This window comes from Podarcis muralis, chromosome 2 (genome assembly GCF_964188315.1).
Source record: "Podarcis muralis chromosome 2, rPodMur119.hap1.1, whole genome shotgun sequence".
NCBI lineage: Eukaryota > Metazoa > Chordata > Lepidosauria > Squamata > Lacertidae > Podarcis > Podarcis muralis.
In genome coordinates this window covers 27,311,496-27,330,812 of record NC_135656.1, presented here as the reverse complement: position 1 = coordinate 27,330,812, position 19,317 = coordinate 27,311,496, and the positions used below count along the sequence as shown (strand labels likewise).

Below are 19,317 nucleotides of genomic sequence, written 5' to 3'. Positions count from 1 at the left end.
TAGTCCTTGGATTTTTTCCAGTCTTCCTCCATTATTTCCTCTCCCAAATCTCGGATTCTGCCAGTCATCTCAGCCAATTCCATGTAGTCCATCAACTGCGTCTGCCATTCCTCCAGCGTGGGTAAATCTGGTGTCTTCCAATACTTTGCGATGAGGATTCTTGCTGCTGTAGTAGCATACATAAACAAAGATCTATCCTTCTTTGACACCTTCTGGTCCACCATGCCCAGGAGGAAGGCCTCTGGTTTCTTAGGAAAGGTATATCTAAATACCTTTTTTAACTCATTGTAAATCACTTCCCAGAAGGCCTTCACTTTTGGGCAGGTCCACCAGAGATGAAAGAATGTCCCTTCCGCCTCTTTACATTTCCAACATTTGTTGTCAGACAGGTGGTATATCTTAGCAAGCTTGACTGGGGTCATGTACCACCGGTATATCATTTTCATAATGTTTTCCTTCAAGGCATTACATGCCGTGAATTTCATTCCGGTGTTCCATAACCTTTCCCAGTCCTCAAACATAATGTTGTGCCCAATGTCCTGTGCCCACTTTATCATGGCGGATTTTACTGTCTCATCCTGTGTATTCCATTTAAGCAGCAAGTTGTACATTTTCGAAAGTAACTTAGTTTTTGGTTCTAACAGTTCCGTGTCTAATTTCGATTTTTCCACCTGGAAACCAACTTTTTTATCAGTTTTGAAAACCTCTTGAATTTGAGCATAGTGTAGCCAATCTCGCACCTTATTTTTTAATTTCTCCTGGCTCTGCAACCTCCAATTGTCTCCAGTTTTTTCAATTATTTCCCAATATTTCGGCCAGTAGGGCTCCATATTGGGTCTTTTTCGAGCCTTGGCCTCCACCGGTGATAGCCACCTCGGGGTCATTCTGGAGGTCTGTTCTTAACCTGAAACTGTTCTTAACCTGAAGCACCACTTTAGCTAATGGGGCCTCCCACTGCCACCGCCACACAATTTCTGTTCTCATCCTGAAGCAAAGTTCTTAACCTGAGGTACTATTTCTGGGTTAGCGGAATCTGTAACCTGAAGCATATGTAACCCAAGGTACCACTGTACATTCAGAAAAACACACCTACAACACCTGTTCCTACTCAGATCCCTTTTTAGATCATGCATTACAATGCTGCACTGTGAAAACTGTTCCTTTTGTTCTTCCCCTTTTGTTTCCTACATTTTATCGCATTTACAATTCATAAAAAACACACACACCAAACTCTTATCCTGCGATTACCAAGCTTATGTAGGGTGCTTTGAATAATTTTGAACATCCAAAGTAAGTTTTGTCCATCGGGTCATTCAAATCCATGCTCTTCTTGCCATCTTCCATGTTGCTGAGATATGTTTTGCTTTTACTTTTTACAGAAGTCACATGTTAACTTGGGGAGGGGGCATTCTAATTCCCTTGAGACCGGGGGTGCTAACTCCCAGGCTAAAAGACTACAGCCTTATTGTAACCATTCTAGCTTTGGCTGTTGCTCAGAGAGAACCCTACCTGTCATTTCTACTCACTTGAACACCCTATTATTCTGTTTGGATTGAGAGGAGGCCACCGGATATGAGAACAGCTTCCATCAAGTACAATTCTTCCATCAAGAAGAATTGGAACTGAGGAGGGAGCGCTGTTGCTCAATACTAAAAACACATTATCTGCATGCAGAAGGTCTTGGGTTCAATCCCCGTTTTCCATGCCTGAAATGTGGAGAGTTATTGTCAGTAAATAACAAGAAATAGCCTCACCTATTCTTGTGCCTTCAGTCTTGTGTAAAAAGAAGGAGCTGAAGCTTTTCACAGCAAGGAAGGAAATGTTGTCACCTGGTAATCCTTGCACATCATCACTGCTGTTCAAACGAGGGCATTTTTTCCCAGGCAGAACTCGCTGGAACTCAGTTCCAGCCTTTCTCAGGTGGGCGCCATTGCCATTATAGGAGAAAAAGGGAGTTCCGGCACCTCTTTTTCTAGGAAAATAGCACTGGTTAAAACCCACAACTACTGTGGTTGGCTTAAAAGTTAGCAACCCTACAGAGGCTGGTTATTGCTTGGTTAATACAGAGATGTAAAGTGTAAATGCAAGTCTTATGTGATAGATGGGTAATGCTACCACCCAAAATTTAGGAAGTGGAGTGAACCTGAATGGTATACAGACCCAGTGCTGGATTTACGTATAAGCTAAACAAGCTATAGCTTAGGACCCCACTCTCTTGGGCCCCCCAAAAAAATTTAAAGGAAAAAAACCCTGGATGTACATTTCCAAAATATAAGATAAAAACAAATCAAACAAAACCTACATACAGCAACAGTGTTTTGTGTTGTATAGGCTCCTATGATGTAAGTAATGGGCCCCGCCTGCTAGCCTGCTCCCTAAAATATCACTGGTTTGCTCATTTCTATATACAGTGGTACCTCGGGTTACATACGCTTTAGGTTACACACTCCGCTAACCCAGAAATAGTACCTTAGGTTAAGAACTTTGCTTCAGGATGAGAACAGAAATCGTGCTCCAGCGGCGCAGCAGCAGCAGGAGGCCCCATTAGCTAAAGTGGTGTTTCAGGTTAAGAACGGACCTCCGGAACGAATTAAGTACTTAACCTGAGGTACCACTGTATAGGGTGCCTACATTCTGGTTGCACGGCAACAAGTGCAAATGGCTTTAAGTCCATTTAAGTCCTATTAAGTCCATAAATTATCATATAGCATATATTCAACACAAAAAACAGCAACAATTTGTTGTTGACAAAGGACAGCTGGACATATAAAGAGCCCCATTACCTTCAGTTGGGACGCGGGTGGCGCTGTGGTCTAAACCACTGAGCCTAGGGCTTGCTGATCGGAAGGTCAGCAGTTCAAATCCCTGCAACGAGGTGAGCTCCCGTTGCTCGGTCCCTGCTCCTACCAACCTAGCAGTTCGAAAGCACATCAAAGTGCAAGTAGATAAATAGGTACTGCTCCAGCGGGAAGGTAAACGGTGTCTCCGTGCGCTGCTCTGGTTCGCCAGAAGCGGCTTAGTCATACTGGCCACATGACCTGGAAAAACTGTCTGCAGACTGACGTCGGCTCCCTCGGCCAGTAAAGCAAGATGAGTGCTGCAACCCCAGAGTCGTTCGAGACTGGACTTAACTGTCGGGGACCTTTACCTTTTAATGTTTGATGAATTACTGTATTTTAATATTTTGTTGGAAGCTGCCCAGAGTGGCTGGGGAAGCCCAGCCAGATGGGTGGGGTATATTATTATTATTATTATTATTATTATTATTATTATTTACCTTTTACCTTCAGTAGCTTAGGGCCTCATCAAACCTAAATGCGGCCCTGCACAGACCTCTAGATTGCATAGGTGGAATACTGGCTGTTCTTTTCATCACTTTTTTATGTTCCTTTAAAATGAACGGGGGACCCATGGCCATCCCATTGGACTCCCGTAAACATCAACCCCAGCCAGCATGGCCAATGGTCAAGGGTGATGGGAGCTGCGGAAGGTACCAGGCTGGCTGTCCCAGCTTTAAAACGATCTCAAATATGAAACAACAAATACAATGTTGATTTAAAATATCTTAGGAGTGCAATTAACATGGGATAATAATTCCCTGTTTCATTAGTCTTCCAGGGGGTTGGAATTCGCAGTTAGGTTGCATCCCAATCTAGGGTGGGGTAGCACAAACACACTGCTATCTTTTCCTGTCTCTTAGGTAAAACAGAAAGAAGAAGAGGAAGAGGAAGAAATAGCCAATTAGGGCAGAGAAAGGAAGTGTAACCAGAAGTGTAAAAGAGGCCAGAGCTCTTTTATTTTTGATTATTGCATAATGGAAGAAACTGGTGGATCCATTTCTGCATCACAAATCACACCTGCCCAAACTCTCTCTCTTGGACCCGGCCCCCCTAGAAAGAGGAAAGAGTTGGAAACAACTAAAAGCAGATCCCATATTGCAGTTTTTGGTTAAAGTTGGAGGGTGTTTGTAAAGATTTCTGGGTGTTTAAAAAAAGGAAGAAGAAAAGTGTTCGGAGACCTTACAGTCTTGTAGTATAGGAGTAGATTTGATTAACTTATAATATATAACTTTGCTGTTTCCTATTTGAGTTAAGAACTTTCAGGGGAACGTGCCATCTGGCCCTGGCGATTTCTTACGATTTAGCTTGCAGATTAGTTCTAAAAATACTTTGTCATTTTTCTTTGACGCTGTTCTGATTTATTGCCTTGGGAAAAAAATAAGTTCAGGTGTAGATATCTCACCCAACATCTTCTGCAGTAAAGACAGATGTAAAGAATTCATTGACATGCCTTAGCAATTTCCCTGTCTTCCCTGAGTGCTCCTGTTACGTCTTTGTCATCTAGGAGCTCACTGCCTGTCTGGCTGGCTTCCTGCTCCTGATGTATTTAAAGAATTTTTGTATGATGAGGTGCAATACATATATATAGCAATTTGTTCTTCAAAAGCCTCCCTGATTGTAGCCTTGCATATAATTTATCCAAGTTTGCGCTATGCTCTTTACCTCGGCAAAACTTTCAGTTTTGAAAGGAATTCACTTTGACTTTATGACTCCCCCCCCCCTGCCATGTTGGCATTTTGGGGGCTACACTTGTTGGGTTTTTGAGCAATGATAGAGACAGGGCTATTTTCCCCAGCCAGAACTCACTGGAACTCAGTTCCAGCACCTCTCAGGTGGGCGACATTGCTATTATAAGAGAACAAGGGAGGCATTCACAGTGAGTTCTGGCACCTCTTTTCTCACAAAAATAGAACTGGATAGAGAGATCATGAAAAAATAGTCTATTTATACCATTATTTTTAATAACCTCCATGCTGCCTTTAACTGTATTTTTCACTCTCAAGTAATTAAAAACACACACATAAGGGATGAGTAGATTTTCCATGTTCTGATTTAAGTAGGTTGACTCTGCAAATAGCTTTCCTTTGGGCCAGGGAAGGGAAGCCTGTAGCCCTGGGCGTTAGCATTTGCTTGCATGCAGAAGATCCCAGATTGAATCTACAGTCTCTTCAGATGTCCCTGAAACCTAAGAGACCTACGGTTGGGATCTTGGTCTGACTTGGCATACGGCTGCTTCCTATGCCCTTAAGGACAGTCTCACTCTCATTCCGTCTGAAGGAAGGGCTGTAGCTCAGTTGTCTGACTCAATAGAAGTGCCCCATGCTCCTTTGACTCCAACTCCCAGGATGGACAGTGAGCAATGAAGCCAGCAGCTGGAGTCCAAGATATCTGGAGGACCACAGGTTCCTCTCCCTGTAAAAAGATATGCAGACAATGAGGTTTGCTTTGCCATTTCTGCTTCTTTTGAGGCCAGGCCAAGGTCAGTTCCCTCAATTTCCCTCCAAGAGCATAGAAGCCAACTTCTAGGGGCTGAGGTCCCTTTAAAAAGGTAAAGGACCCCTGACTGTTAAGTCAAGTCGCTGATGACTCTGGGGTTGTGGCGCTCACCTCGCTTTATTGGCCGAGGGAGCCGGCGTACAGCTTCCGGGTCATGTGGCCAGCATGACAAAGCCGCTTCTGGCGAACCAGAGCAGCGCACGGAAATACCGTTTACCTTCCCGCCGGAGCGTACCTATTTATCTACTTGCATTTTGATGTGCTTTTGAACTGCTAGATTGGCAGAAGCAGGGACCGAGCAACGGGAGCTCACCCCGTCATGGGGATTCAAACCGCCGACCTTCTGATCGGCAAGTCTTAGGCTCTGTGGTTTAGACCACAGCACCACCCGCGTTCCTTCACCCCCCCCCATAAATATTTGAGAAGGTTGCCCCCCCGCCAGGTGATGGGCATTGCCATTCAAATGATGTATGTGTACCACATCTTACTTGGGCCCCCCAATGTTTTATTCAAGTTGGCACCCCCTGTCTGCAGTTATGAGGGCTCGTGATTCCAGCTCGTGTACAACATGGACCTTGGGCGTGCAGTTAAGTACAGTGGTACCTTGGGTTAAGAACTTAATTCATTCCAGAGGTCTGTTCTTAACCTGAAACTGTTCTTAACTTGAGGTACCACTTTAGCTAATGGGGCCTCCCGCTGCCACTGTGCCGCCGCCGCATGATTTCTGTTCTCATCCTGAAGCTAAGTTCTTAACCCGAGGTAATATTTCTGGGTTAGCGGAGTCTGTAACCTGAAGCGTCTGTATCCTGAAGCGTATGTAACCCGAGGTACCACTGTACTTAACTGCACACCCAAGGTCCATGTTGTAAAAGACATGTAAAACATTTGCAACAGCGTGTTCCCCTGAAAGAGTTTCTGGATCCATTTTGCGAAACTGGGGGAGGAGGGGGTGGGGCGGGGGAGAGACACAAACAGGGGTGTCTACAAAAGACAGTAAATCTGGGTTTTATTTAATCCGTGTTAAAACAAAAACAAAACAACACCTTAACCCACCCCCCACCCCCGGAGGCAGGGATGCCGGCACAGCACATCTTCTGAGCGCACCCCTCTCAGGATCGCGCCCTTCCCGCGCACAGAAGTCTCGCCCGCGCCTGGGTCTTTTCAGAGGGGGCTTCTCATATCCCCGAAGGCGGAGGAAAGGAAGGCTGTGGCCTCCGGTTCGCGCAGAGCGGAGGCTTTTCGTGCCCAGCCTTCAACGCCGCCCTGTTGAGCGGCGCTCGGCCAGCCGCCAGTCCTGCCTGGCGCGCACCGGGCGCTCTGGGAGCCGGCGTCGGTCACCAGGTGGCGCTGCCGGCCTCTCTCTTTCTCCGCCTACCCCGGGCTGAGGCTGCCGCCGCCGCCGCTACTGCTGGCGGCTCTACTGCTGCCAGATCTTTGGCTCACTCCGCTGCTGCCGAGCCGAGGAGCGGGAGGGCGGCAGCAGCAGCAGCAGCAGAGCCGCTGGAAGAGCCGGCGTGCCCCCCCGCAAGAGAGGCGCGCCGCGGCTGCCCTTGGAGACCCGTCGCCGCCAGCTCGCCTTCCGCCTTTCAGCCGGCGCTTGGGGTGGGTGGGGGTGCTGTGGGAGGCGGACACGTTCAGGAGAGGGAGACGCAAGCCGCTGCCTCCGGCCATGGAGAAGAAGACCGCTCGCCTGGCGAGCTGAGCGGGGGGTAATCGGGGAGGGGAGAACCCCGGACCCCCAGCCCAGTCCGGACCCTCCCCCTCCGCGAAACTTTCCCCCCCGTTTTGAAGCCCGCCGCAGTGCCTACCGAGAGAAAACTTCGCGCCGTCTGGGATTCGCGTGTCTGAGTCTGAGTCGATCCCTCCCCCTTTCTTCTCGTGACTCCACCAGTCGATCGTTGCTTTCGCAGGGATCGATCTCCGTAGCCTTGAAGTAATGTTTTGAGAAGCCCGGAGCAGTTCCTGGAAACCTCCCCCCCCCCATCTCTACTCCCCCGTAAAGGTTTCCTCCTCCTCCCCCCGACCCTGTTGAGCTTCCACGGGAGCCGAGCGCCGTCCGCTCCTTCCGCGCTGCTGCTGCGACCCCGGCGGAGGAGGGCAAGAATTTGCAACAGCTCCGAACTCCGACGAGGCGCGCCAGTGGGCGCCTTGCCTGCCAAACTCTCTCTGTGCTTCCTCGCCCGCCGAACCCCCTGGAGGATGGAGGTGGTGGCTGCGTTGCAGCGGACTTCACAATTCCCCGTTCCCCCGTAGACTTTTTTTTTGTAAGAGTTGATCCTAGGGCGGGATGTTTCAATTGGATTTAATTGCTGCCTCCCTGTTTGCTTTTTCAATGCGCCCTGGAGGACGAAGTGGCTTTCTCTAAGGTCTGGCCGAGAAGATCGTTATCAAAACGGAAGAAGAGCGGAGGGAATCCCCTCTCCCCTGCGCGGTTCTTCCTGGGATCCGGCAGCAGGCATAAGGGATATTAGATACAGTACAGAACAAATAATAATAAAAAAAAGCCCGCTCCAGCAGAAGTTCTCTTCCTTGCAAAGCTTCTCTGGTAACCATGGCTGGGATTGGCAAACGCTGGGAGATAATGTGCTGCGTGATCGTCGTGCTTCTGGGCAGCCCTGCAGCCACAGCCCAAGGTAAATCGAGGAGGGGGTTGCTTACGAAGCCCCCCTGCCCGCCTTCAATGGCTTGCATGTGTGGTTTGGCGGGGGGGGGGCGCTGGACGGTGCAACGGAGATATAGGGGGGCGCGGCAAAATCTGGCTATTTAGCTCCTAGTAGCTGCTGGATAGCAAGACCCGCACTTCGCGTTGAGGGTTGTGCGTGACTTTTTTGGGCTGATGGAAGTTGAACAACTCAGCCATAGGCTAAGGAGAGCCTGTTAAATGGAAAGGGACGGCGGGGGGGGGGGTAAGAGATTGTCAGAGAGAAAGAAGGGGTTTTTTTCTTCGGCTTTTTTCTTCTTAGTTGGGCGATGGAGACTTTTCTTCAATTCGGTCCGATCTGTGCTTTGGTTAGTCAGGAGGAGGTTGACGGCGGCGGGGGGGGGGGGCGAGGTTGTTTTGCTGTGGATGCCGAGAGACACGGCTTTGGAGAAGTTTACGTCTGGTCGGTTTGCGGGACTGAAATGCCTGTTCAAAAGTAATCAAGAGATCAAAGCGGAGTGGGAAGGAGGGAGTCGGAGACGAGGAGAGGCAGGCAGGCGCTGGAGATTTGAGGGAGATAAAAAGAAAGGCTTTAAAGAGGAGGGGGGAAAGGAGGAGGGCCTCCTGTGGAAGGGCATTTTCTCTGCCCTGTGGAAGGGCATTTTCTCTGCATATTCTCTGCTGGGGGCGGCGGCGGCGGCGGAATTCACAGCGCGATCCTAACTCGACCCTGCTCATTTAAGAAGTGGGGCTCGATCCCTAGCAAGTGGGAAAGAAACGAGCTTTCAGCCCCAAGACGATTCCGGTGGGGCTTGCCTTCGAGCGCAGCCGCTTCTTTTAAAAACGCAAAGGATCGGAATGCGCGCCCGTCGGGGTTGCGCGCCCAGAAAGAAGCCTGCGGGGCGAGGTTTCCCCAAAGCACCGCCGGCCCCTCTCCAGGCGCGGGCTGGCCGCCGGTGAACCCGGCTTCTCCTTCGCGCAGCCAAAAGGCTTGAATGTTCCTTGGAGAGGGCTGCGTGTGTCTCCCTTTCTGCGTGCGTTTTGTGTGTGTGTGCCGTGCACAGCCCAGCGCAGGCTGCCTGGGATACCCAGAGAACTTCCGGGGGAGAAGAATGCAACACGTGGGGCAGACCTAAAAGAAAAGAAAGAGAAGGAGAGAGAGCTCCCTCCTTCTCTCTCTGTCACCACAAAGGAAAATACTGCCTTGGGTGGCTTTTTTCCAGAATCAACCTTCCCTCAAGCTGAGGGGGGAAATGAATTGTGCGGCGACTCTGAGGAAATAATAACAATACGGCGACTTCTCCAGGCTCCCTCTCGCGCGCCAGCCTTTTATTTTTTAAAGGCTAGATGGAGAGGGTGACCTCTTTTCTTGCACAGCCTGTTGTCTCGCGATAAGGGCTTCTCTCTCCAAAGCTGCTTACAGGTGGGCAGGCTTTTCAAAGCGCGCAGAGGCGAAGCGGGGACCGTAGGGCAGCCGTCAAGTGTCGTCCCGGCGCCAAAGCGCCTCATTCTCTCCTCTCGGCTCCCCCCCCCCCCCGCCATTTCACGTCCAGCCTCGTTTGATGTGTGTGACTTCATTGGCCAGAGCATCCCGGCGTAGCGAAATTCCCGCGCGCCTGGCATTCCAACTGAGGCGGGGAGGGGGCGCGAGGGGGGGGGAGAGAAGCGGGCAGAGCGAGGGACTGATTTAAGACAATGGCCGCCACATGCCATTCTTTCCCCAGGCCTCAGGAAAGGGTTAATCCTCCTGCAACCCAGTAAAAGCTGGGTTGTCGTAGCAGCCGTTCTTCTCGTTCTGCCTTGTTATAAAAGCACCAATTTGTCCAAAAAACTAAAAAAAAAATCCTTTAAACGCCCTGGTTCACAGATTGTGGGGCGTTGATGAAAGAAAGCAGACGGTTTTTGGACGATTTGCAAAGAAGAAGAAAAGCGAATGATGGAGACCAACAGCAACAAGGAAAAGTTGCTGAGGGGGATGAAAAATTAAGGTTGTTTGAGGAGGTGTTTTGTTGTGGTCTGGAGAATTCAGTCAGTTGCCCTAGAATAGTGTTCCCACTTGATCTACCTGTTGCCTGTAGCTGTTCGTTTTCTCTCCTTTCCTTCCCCCTCTTTTTTCTTTTTCTTTTACCACAGTCTCAGGACTCTTGAAAAAGTTTCAGAAGCTTCCCAAACTCCCTTTTCCCCTCCTCCATCCGTGGGCTGATCCAATATTTGGTTAGTTATCCTAACGGCAAATGACTGGTGCAGGTTTTACAGCCCGCCTGTATAATATCTCACCAGGCACCTTCTCCTCGCCTCCTTTTCTATCTCTTGACCTGTCAAGATAACAATACCAGCCAGGAGAGATTTATGGTCAAGAGGCAGGATGCAATGGCCGGCTGAACCCATGGAGGCTGGCGATAGCTCCTTGGGGCTGCCAAGGGAAATGAAGTGGGGGCGAGATGGGCGGCAGTTCCAGGGTCCAACTTGATTTATTTTCTCCCGAGGCTGGCAGTCGGGTGATGGCAAAGCCTTGCTCATAATGGAGAGCATCCGCAGCAAAAGGATGTGTTGTGGAAGCTAATGCAAAGGGCGCATAACTGCTACCCTGTGCTTCTGCTCCCGAGCAAAAAAAAAACCCACACCTGGCTGTGTGGATTGGGGGGGGGGGAGTGGCAGGAGTCTAAATGCGTATGATGAACTGGTGGGATTTGCAGATTGGATGCTGCGTAATCATCTCTGGGTGGAAGAGGCAAAACCCCCCACTGTATTTATTCCCTCAAACAGTACACTTAGATGTTTGCCCTCTTTGGGTTGAACTAGAGTATATCCTTCAGCTAAACACACTTTTGTCAGCTTCTGGGGCTTGGTTGGTTTGCTTCAGCCACCAGTTGCTAAAATCTTTACGTTCCCTCGCATCCACTGTTCTCAATTTCCTCCTATCCAGTTTCCCCTCTCTGCAGAGCTGTTGGAACCTGGCTATGTAAAACCCACTTAACGTGAATCAAATGAAAAGTTTGCCATTAGAAAAAAGGTCGTTGGCGAGTACCCTTTCATGACAGGCCATGGTCTGCGAGTGCCACAAGCCAGCGCAGGACCACGCGATAAGCTAATTGCCTCCGGGATGCTTATGTGCTGTGCAGACTATTTTCAGCCACTTCTGTTATCTGAACGTGATACATAAATAGACTCCCTCTTTAGGCAGAGAGCATTGATCTGGATGCACCAGCCAATGTAGGCTCTTGGAAACTCTAAACTACCTGAAAGGGCAAGAGGAGGGATGTGTGATGATGCCAAGGAAGAGGGGAAAAGTGCTTTCTTTTTATAGTAGACTTTGGGGATGCAAAAGGGTTTCTTAATACCACACATTAGGCTTGTGGTATTGGCATCTTCCATGATTACTTTGGGCTGAATGCAATATTTTAAAAAAATTACCCAAATTTATTAAACCGCTACTTGATACATTGTGCAAGCCCAAGTACAGTGGACAGGTTCTATATCTTCTGCATTTCTTCGCCACCCCATTCCCTAATGACCCCTAGGGACCATGCACAGCTGTCAAAATGCATGGTGATGCTCGTCCAATCTTGCCTTTAAAAGTCTGGGGCACTTTGTGCCAAAGCAGGAACTAAAAGAATGTCAGTCTTAACTTCAATAGGTGGATAACGCCACTGAGGCTCAATAGGATGCTGTTATGTGACAATAGGGTTGTCAGCGTGTATACGTATATGTATATGTACTGAATTTGTATATGTATATGTGTGTGTCCTAGTCCTATGAGCTGCAGTAATTGGCAGGTTGCAATGCTTATGTCATGGGAAGCTTGACTTGCTGACACAACAGCCAGTTGACTTAAAGAAAAATCACAGGAGCACAACGTACCGGTAAGTTTGGCCCGTGTTTTTCTGGTCAGCTGGGAACCCTAAATCTCCAGCTTGTAAAGGACCAGGAAGCAGATGATGGGAGAAGGCCCTTTTCTGCCTGAGACTCTGGGGGAGCTGCTATCTGAGTAGACAGCATTGGGAAGATTGGAAATGTAGTCTGACCTGATGTAAGGCAGCTTCTTGTTCCCTGTTGCAAGGCCTAAACGAAAGGCACATGTGGGTGTGGCCATTTGCACTACATTGCTTTCCGTGAAGTGCACACTGGCCTACTGTCAGGACTTGTTGGACACAGAGGAATGGTGGGAGGAAGGAGTTGGGGAACCACTAAGGGAAGAAGGCTCAGAGCCTGGGGAGTGATGGCAGGACAACAATGGGTGGTCAAGAGGGAGAAGAAGAGAGAGACGACAGCTTACAGAGCTGCGAAAGTGCTGTCAAGTGGGAGGAGGCAGAGATGAGTTAGGCTGATGAAGAGGCTTGGGTGTCTCTCCCTCCGGCTGCGACAAGCTCCCCTCCCCTCTTTCTCCCAGAATCAAGAGAGGCGTGAAGAGAGGTTGGAGATGCACAGACGCAGTCTCCTATTGCTTGGAAAAAGCCCTGGAGAGGAGGGGACTTAGATGGCTGTGGGGAGGCAGAGACTTCCAATCTCACCAACTGGTTTTTCATGGAGCAAGACCACCAGGAATGAGCTGCTGTGCTCCTTAGGCTTGACTCTCTGCCAAGTATGTGGAGATTGTGCTTTTGCTAATAAAGAGTTAACTCCAATTTTGAATTGTGTGATGACTGACCAGCAGGCTCTGTGACACCTACAGAGATGGATTGTAGGTTAGTGGTAGAGCATATTTGCTTGCAAACGGTGCTTGGGGACCAGGGCAGGGGAGCTCTTTCTAGGTCTGAGGACGTGGGAGCCATGTGATGATTAGCAGATGTCTAGTCGTGCCATTTAGGCACATGTAGCACCAGTTTAAGGGAGGCGGGTGGCGCTGTGGGTTAAACCACAGAGCCTAGGACTTGCCGATCAGAAGGTCGGCGGTTCGAATCCCCGCGATGGGGTGAGCTCCCGTTGCCCGGTCCCTGCTCCTGCCAACCTAGCAGTTTGAAAGCACATCAAAGTGCAAGTAGATAAATAACTACCACTCCAGCGGGAAGGTAAACGGCGTTTCTGTGTGCTGCTCTGGTTTGCCAGAAGCGGCTTAGTCATGCTGGCCACATGACCCGGAAGCTGTACGCCGGCTCCCTTGGCCAATAAAGCGAGATGAGCGCCGCAACCCCAGAGTCAGCCACGACTGGACCTCATGGTCAGGGGTCCTTTTACCTTTACCTAGCACCAGTTTGGTAGAAAGCTTTAACAAAATCTTCAGGCGGCACACCAAATATTCAAGAGGAGGAACAGTTCTTTGCCCAGTAGCTGTGTATGCTGCCCCCTCTAGGTTGCAGAGAAAGGGATATCTGTGTTCATAGTGACAAAGAATTACCGCCACATTTAGTGACGCTGATGTTGAGGTCAAAACCATTTTTGTCGCACATGTTGTTTGCTGCACAGATGCACAGAGTGAAAGGCAGCCTTGCTTTGAAAGGGCTTGACAGGCAAAATGTGAGAGAGAGACTAGCTAGAGGTGAAAATAAAACTGCATCCACAGTTCAGTGGCAAATGTGGGAACCTAGTCCTGTTCCAGCGACGTAGAATCGTAGAGGATCATCTAGTCAACAATGCAGGAACATGCAGCTTGTCCCATGTGGGGATTGAACCTGCAACCTTGGCATTATCAGCACTGTGGCCAGTGAGTGCCTCATTATTGGTGCCAGAAACCCTCTTAGAACATTGGGGTGCCAGTGGGTCCATTCCAGGATGGGGAGTAACCCCCCCCCCCGGCATGGAGTAATGATTCACATATTCCTGCATTCAAGTCAGGAAGGTTTCTAGCCTTACTCTTAACATCTGTCCCTTTGCTCCAGGGGTGGCATTATGTCTTTGGAAACATTCCCCAGGCAGTGAGGCAGCATTTGTGACTGTGGAGGAGCCTGCGACTCTTTCCTTAAGGTACCTAATATCCAAGGTGCATATCACAATGTATTCTCTCTCTCTCTCTCTCCTCTGAATTTATAGCCATTGTTTCCAGCAGCTGACGAAGCCAAAGCCTTCTCAGTGCCCCTGGCTCTTAATGCTGCCTCTTCTTTGCACCTAGCCTATAATTTCTCAGTAATTAAGTCCAGAACATAACAGATAAACTTGCAGTATATTATCCAGAAGGGCCCCTGTGTCAGAAACTGTGACGGTCTCTTTGATTGATTCACTTGCGCTCGCCGAGTTCCTCTTCTCCTTGTCTCCGAGTTTCCGTCTCCTGGGCTCCCTTGCATTGTGTTTGCTCTCAGGCATCAGAAGCTATTACGGCCTGCGTTATGAACTTCCCCCAATTTATTTCGTAAACTCCTGCCTCTGTTGTCTTTGTTTAAAAAACTGTATTGTGTGTTTCACGGAAATACTGTGTGTGTGTCGGCCAAGGGAAGGAGAATTAGCACAAGGTTATCCAGTTGAATTTCTTGTTGACTGTTGAATGAATCAGGTTTCGTAACTGTAATGAAGTACCATTTCATGGTATGTTTCCTGCAATTAAAAAAAACCACACACTTAAAATATGCAGAAGAGATGGGCAAAAAAGGAGGCAGTAGTAAGGCTAACCTAGTAAAAAAAAGCTGTGGTCTAAAATATTGTACTTTTACTATTAGATTCTTGAATTATTTTGAGACTTATGGTGCAATCTTATACACCAGCGATAGCCAACTTGGTACTACTTCGCTCATCTCTGATCATCGGATATTACTGGCTGGTGCTGAAGGAAGTTTGATGTCCAGTAATATTTGGAGAGCACCACATTGGCTCACCCTGCTAGACACACTTACCTGGGAGAAAATTTCATTGAACTCATTGTACAGGATTGCAAACTGGACATTATGAGGCACCGCTGTCAACCTATGTCTTTCCCCATGGCCCATGCATTTAGCGAAACAGGTGAAATAATATCAAGTCTGGTGTTTATTGGTTGCTGTTTGCAAGGGTAAAGGAAATACTGGACGCAAAGAGGTCACATTAATCATGCATTTCCTTTACTGGACCAGGGTTGTAAATAGCCAGTCGCCAGGCAATCAGCCAGGGTAGTTTCTCTGAACCAGAATAGAACTGAATTATCTGCCACCGCCTTGAACTTTAGTATGCCATCAATTGTGGTTCAGAAGGAGCAGTAAAATGCTTTTGGTTGGTAGTCTTTGTGGACCTCCATGCAAGGCTGCACTCGGCTTTCTTACCAGGAAGCAAGAGGGAGATGTGAGCTGGCAGTAGCTAGGCATTTCTCATAATGTATTGTTAGGCCCTTATATTCTCAAAGCAGATGTAAAAAATAGTGCTTTGGAAGCAATATCCACTCCTTGTGTTACTGTCAATGTCCACACCCCAGCCTGTCTTCCGGATATAAGGGCAGCCATGCATTTCTGTAGTGCCCTCACTGGGGAGCTAGGACTGTAGCATCAAAAAAGCCACCCAAATCCAGCTAGTTAAGTTCTGCGCACTTACCCATTCATGGTTGAGGAGCTATATATGCAAGCAGGTGTTTTGTTTGTGATTCCTGACTGAATCCAGCTGTATGGTTAGTCGGAAAACCTGCAACAGTGCTGATCAATTATTTCAGAGACAGTCTCTTCTCCCCAAACAGCTAATTTGTGCTATGTGTGCACAGCCAGATGGGGGTGATTAAATCTGGGATCGTTTTGGAGTAAGTTGCTTGCTTCCCTGTTTCGTCTTCTTCCGGTTGCCACATGGAATTCTGCTAAACATTTTTGGATGGGCTTCAGGCAGAGGTGGTGACACTGCTAGTCGTTTTATGTTTACATTTTGATTGTAACGAAGGAAGGTCACGTACTTTGTTCCTTGGGCAGAATAATTAAAGTCGATAACTTTCCCCGAAAGCTTGGTTTTGTTTTGTTTTTGTACATCCTGTTCTTCAAGAACGCATTTCTCCCTAACTATAATCTCAGGGTTTCACTGTAACAATTCCATTCATTTATGTGAGTTTAGGATCCTAGCCCGCTGGTGGCCATGGAGACAGCTGCTCTTTATAATGGCCCTGTATGTAGTTGAGAAATGTTGCTCTGCTCCCCATCCATCATCCCAAAGCTGAATGTGATCATTTCGTTCACATCTTGCTCAAGCCTTCCTTTGGACATTTTTATCTCTTCCTCTTCTCCATAAACTTGTTAACTTATCCACTTCACCACTGCATTCTGGGCCATGTGTCTGCTAGGTCTGTCAGTTTCCCAGGAAATATAAATTACCGTATTTTTCGCTCTATAAGACGCACCAGACCACAAGCCGCACCTAGTTTTTGGAGGAGGAAAACAAGAAAAAAAAATATTCTGAATCTCAGAAGCCAGAACAGTAAGAGGGATCGCTGCGCAGTGAAAGCAGCAATCCCTCTTGCTGTTCTGGCTTCTGGGATAGCTGCGCAGCCTGCATTCGCTCCGTAAGACGCACATACATTTCCCCTTACTTTTTAGGAGGGAAAAAGTGAGTCTTATAGAGCAAAAAATACGGTAAGTGCCATGTTACACGTGTGTGTGTGTGTGTGTGTTTGTGTGTGTGTGTGGTGGTGGTGGCCTTTGACACGTGTGACATACATTTTCAAGACCCACACAAATTTTGCATGTGAGAGAGGTACTTAATTAATAAATAATGACAATACATGTGGATGCAACAGACATGTATTTCATTCAGTGACACTTAACGGGGAGCCGCAATTGGCCACAGCTGCTTGTGGAGTGTGTGCTTCGTGACAAACCCTCATTTGCCCGTGTGTGGTGTAATGTGTAAAATAGCCCTCTGATGAACAGTTGGTAATGCAAACTTAAACTGGCATTGATATTTAACATTGCCTCCCCCTTTTCTTAAATAACCTGAGAAATAAGGCAAATCTCCTATCTCATGCCTGTAGTTCTGGGAACCTCAAATTATACTTGATATTTTGATTTGAGGGTAGCCGGTTCTTAAAACCATTTGTTTATCTAGCTAATGAAATGCCTGAGTTCAGAAGTTTGCATTTCTGAATCAAACTCAGGCCACCTTTTAAACTCCCTGCACTTAACTCTTTTGTGTGGTCGCCTCTGCAATTGGAAGTCCACAAATACGCTGACTAGGAGCTTGAGGAAAATACAGCCAATGATGTGATCCAACCAATGTCTCTTTTTGATGGTGTGTTTGGGGTGTGGAGGTAGGACGTTGGAAAGAATAGTCCATGGATGTGGTGCTTTATATAACCACTAATGTCGACTAAATGTAAGCATGTTGTATTACAGAGTTTCCCAAACTTGGGTCTCGAGCTGTTTTTGGACTACAACTCCCATCATCCCTAGCTAGCAGGATCAGTGGTCGGGGATGATGGGAACTGTAGTCCAAAAACAGCTGGAGACCCAAGTTTGGGAAGCTCTGTTGTATAAGAATGTAGAGTGGTAACTTGGGTTAAGAACTTAATTCGTTCTGGAGGTCCATTCTTAACCTGAAAATGTTCTTAACCTGAGGTACCACTTTAGTTAATGAGGCCTCGCACCGCTGCCGCATGATTTCTGTTCTCATCCTGAAGCAAAGTTCTTAACCCGAGGTGCTATTTCTGGGTTAGTGGAGTCTGTAACCTGAAGCGTATGTAACCTGAAGCATCTGTAACCTCATGTACGACTGTACAGTGGTGCCTCGCAAGACGAAAAGAATCTGTTCCGCGATTCTCTTCGTCTTGCGGTTTTTTCGTCTTGCGAAGCAAGCCCATTAGCGGCTTAGCGGATCAGCTGTTTAGCGGCTTAGCGGATCAGCTGATAAGCGGCTTAGCGGCTTGGGGAAAAGGGGGGGGGGAGGGAAAAAACCCTGCAGGAACTCGCAAGACATTTTCGTCTTGCGAAGCAAGCCCATAGGAAATTCGTTTTGCGAAGCACCTCCAAAACGGAAAACCCTTTCGTCTAGCGGGTTTTCCGTCTTGCGAGGCATTCGTCTTGCGGGGCACCACTGTATAAACAGAAGAAGAGGCTGCTGGATCAGTCCTGTCATGTCCAGCATCCTTGACAAACCAGATACCTATGAGAAGCTTGCACGTAGGGCATGAATGGAACACCACTAATATCCACTGCTACTAATATATACTACTAATGTTGTAAGAGTATAGCTTTTCCTCATGATAAGAAAAAGTCGCATCAAGTCAATACACCACACTATCCTGTATAGCTGGTTCCGCTGTTTTCTCTTTGTCTGATTTGTATTGGCAGGTTCCAGTTGGGGGAGCTCTTTTCAGAAGCTTATGGGTCTGAGTTTTGGAAGCTGAGCGGGGGTACAATAGCTTGGCATCTTCCTACGAAGATCTGAGCTGACATCCGTCTTTTGTTGCATGATCGATTCAGCTAAAGAAAGGCTGGTCGATAAGAGCTTGAGAAGCAAAGGGGGGAGGAGAAGAATGAAAGAGAAACCAAACCAAAAAAATACTCAAAGCCAGAGAACCACTGCCCTAATGGCTCCACCTGTGTAGAAGTAAAAAAAAAAAAAGTTTGATTACCCGCAGTTGTTATATACATGCCAGAATGCCAATCGGGGAAGGAACACCGAAAGTTTAATTATTGTCGAGGCAAGCCGCGCCACGCAATTATTAATTACCTAGGGCAAAAATAACTTATTGATTAAAGCCGATTGCTAATTATCCACAGTGGAATGCAATGTTTATCAGGAGGATAATATGTCACGAAGCTGATGGCATTGCGGCTCAGAGGTGGGTCTCAGCTGGAGCGCCCTCAGTGGCCCAACCTCCGCTGGGCGATTAAAGGGCACATTGTGATAGACTCCTCTTTTATTTCCTCCCACCAAATAAGTATTTCAAAGTATGGGATGAGCACAAACAGAATTTCCTGTTTCCTCCTCCCCTGCTTAAAAAAAGTCCTTGCATAGAAATCTGTCAGGAGTGCATGCAGGAGCCAGGCCCTGTGACTAGTAGGGCTTTGCAGGACTGGGGCTTTCCTAAGTTTCTTCTCAAGAGGCAAGGCGCGGCCGCACAGGTGAGGCCGATTGGTAACTCACAGCACCTGGTAGCAAGAGCCAGGAAGGGATATAAGGTTAGCATTTCCCTTTGGCTCTTTGACACAGCAACATGCTTCTTGCCTTGCTGCGTTTGGCTTCTTGACTCCTTGCTTCCTGATCCTTGGACCCTTGACTCCTTGTTTCCTGACCCTCGGATCATTGGCTTCTTGACTCCTGGCTTCCAGACTCTCATTCCTGCTCTCACCCCGCCATCTTGCCCCCGGTCCCAACATCCTCATCCAGGACTTCGACCGCCCGTAAACTGGACCATGACAGAAATCGCTCTTACCCCCTCATCTTCCATTTTCCCAACACCAGATCTAGGGCCCCAACCAAGGAAGGCCTGACTCAAGGAAGGAGCTGCTTAATGCAGTTTTGGCCCTA

General features: G+C 48.0%; 1 protein-coding gene and 1 long non-coding RNA gene across 11 annotated transcripts in view; one reads left to right on the top strand and one right to left on the bottom strand.

The window, feature by feature from the left end:
- Window positions 1-4,779: 4,779 nt before the first annotated feature.
- LOC144326910 (uncharacterized) lies at window positions 4,780-7,282 on the bottom strand. The gene is made up of 2 exons (XR_013391798.1): window positions 7,145-7,282; window positions 4,780-5,252 (listed from the first exon to the last, which is right to left on the bottom strand). It is a non-coding gene; the product is annotated as an uncharacterized LOC144326910 (long non-coding RNA).
- Window positions 7,283-7,835: 553 nt separating this feature from the next.
- SDK2 (sidekick cell adhesion molecule 2) overlaps window positions 7,836-19,317 on the top strand; it is a 330,246-nt gene continuing 318,764 nt past the window's right edge. For all 10 annotated transcript variants that reach the window (XM_077924059.1, XM_028713980.2, XM_028713965.2 and 7 more), the window contains exon 1: window positions 7,836-7,969. In XM_077924059.1, the coding sequence (XP_077780185.1) occupies window positions 7,888-7,969 (82 nt within the window). In that variant the 5' untranslated portion in view covers window positions 7,836-7,887. The remainder of the gene's footprint in view (window positions 7,970-19,317) is intronic.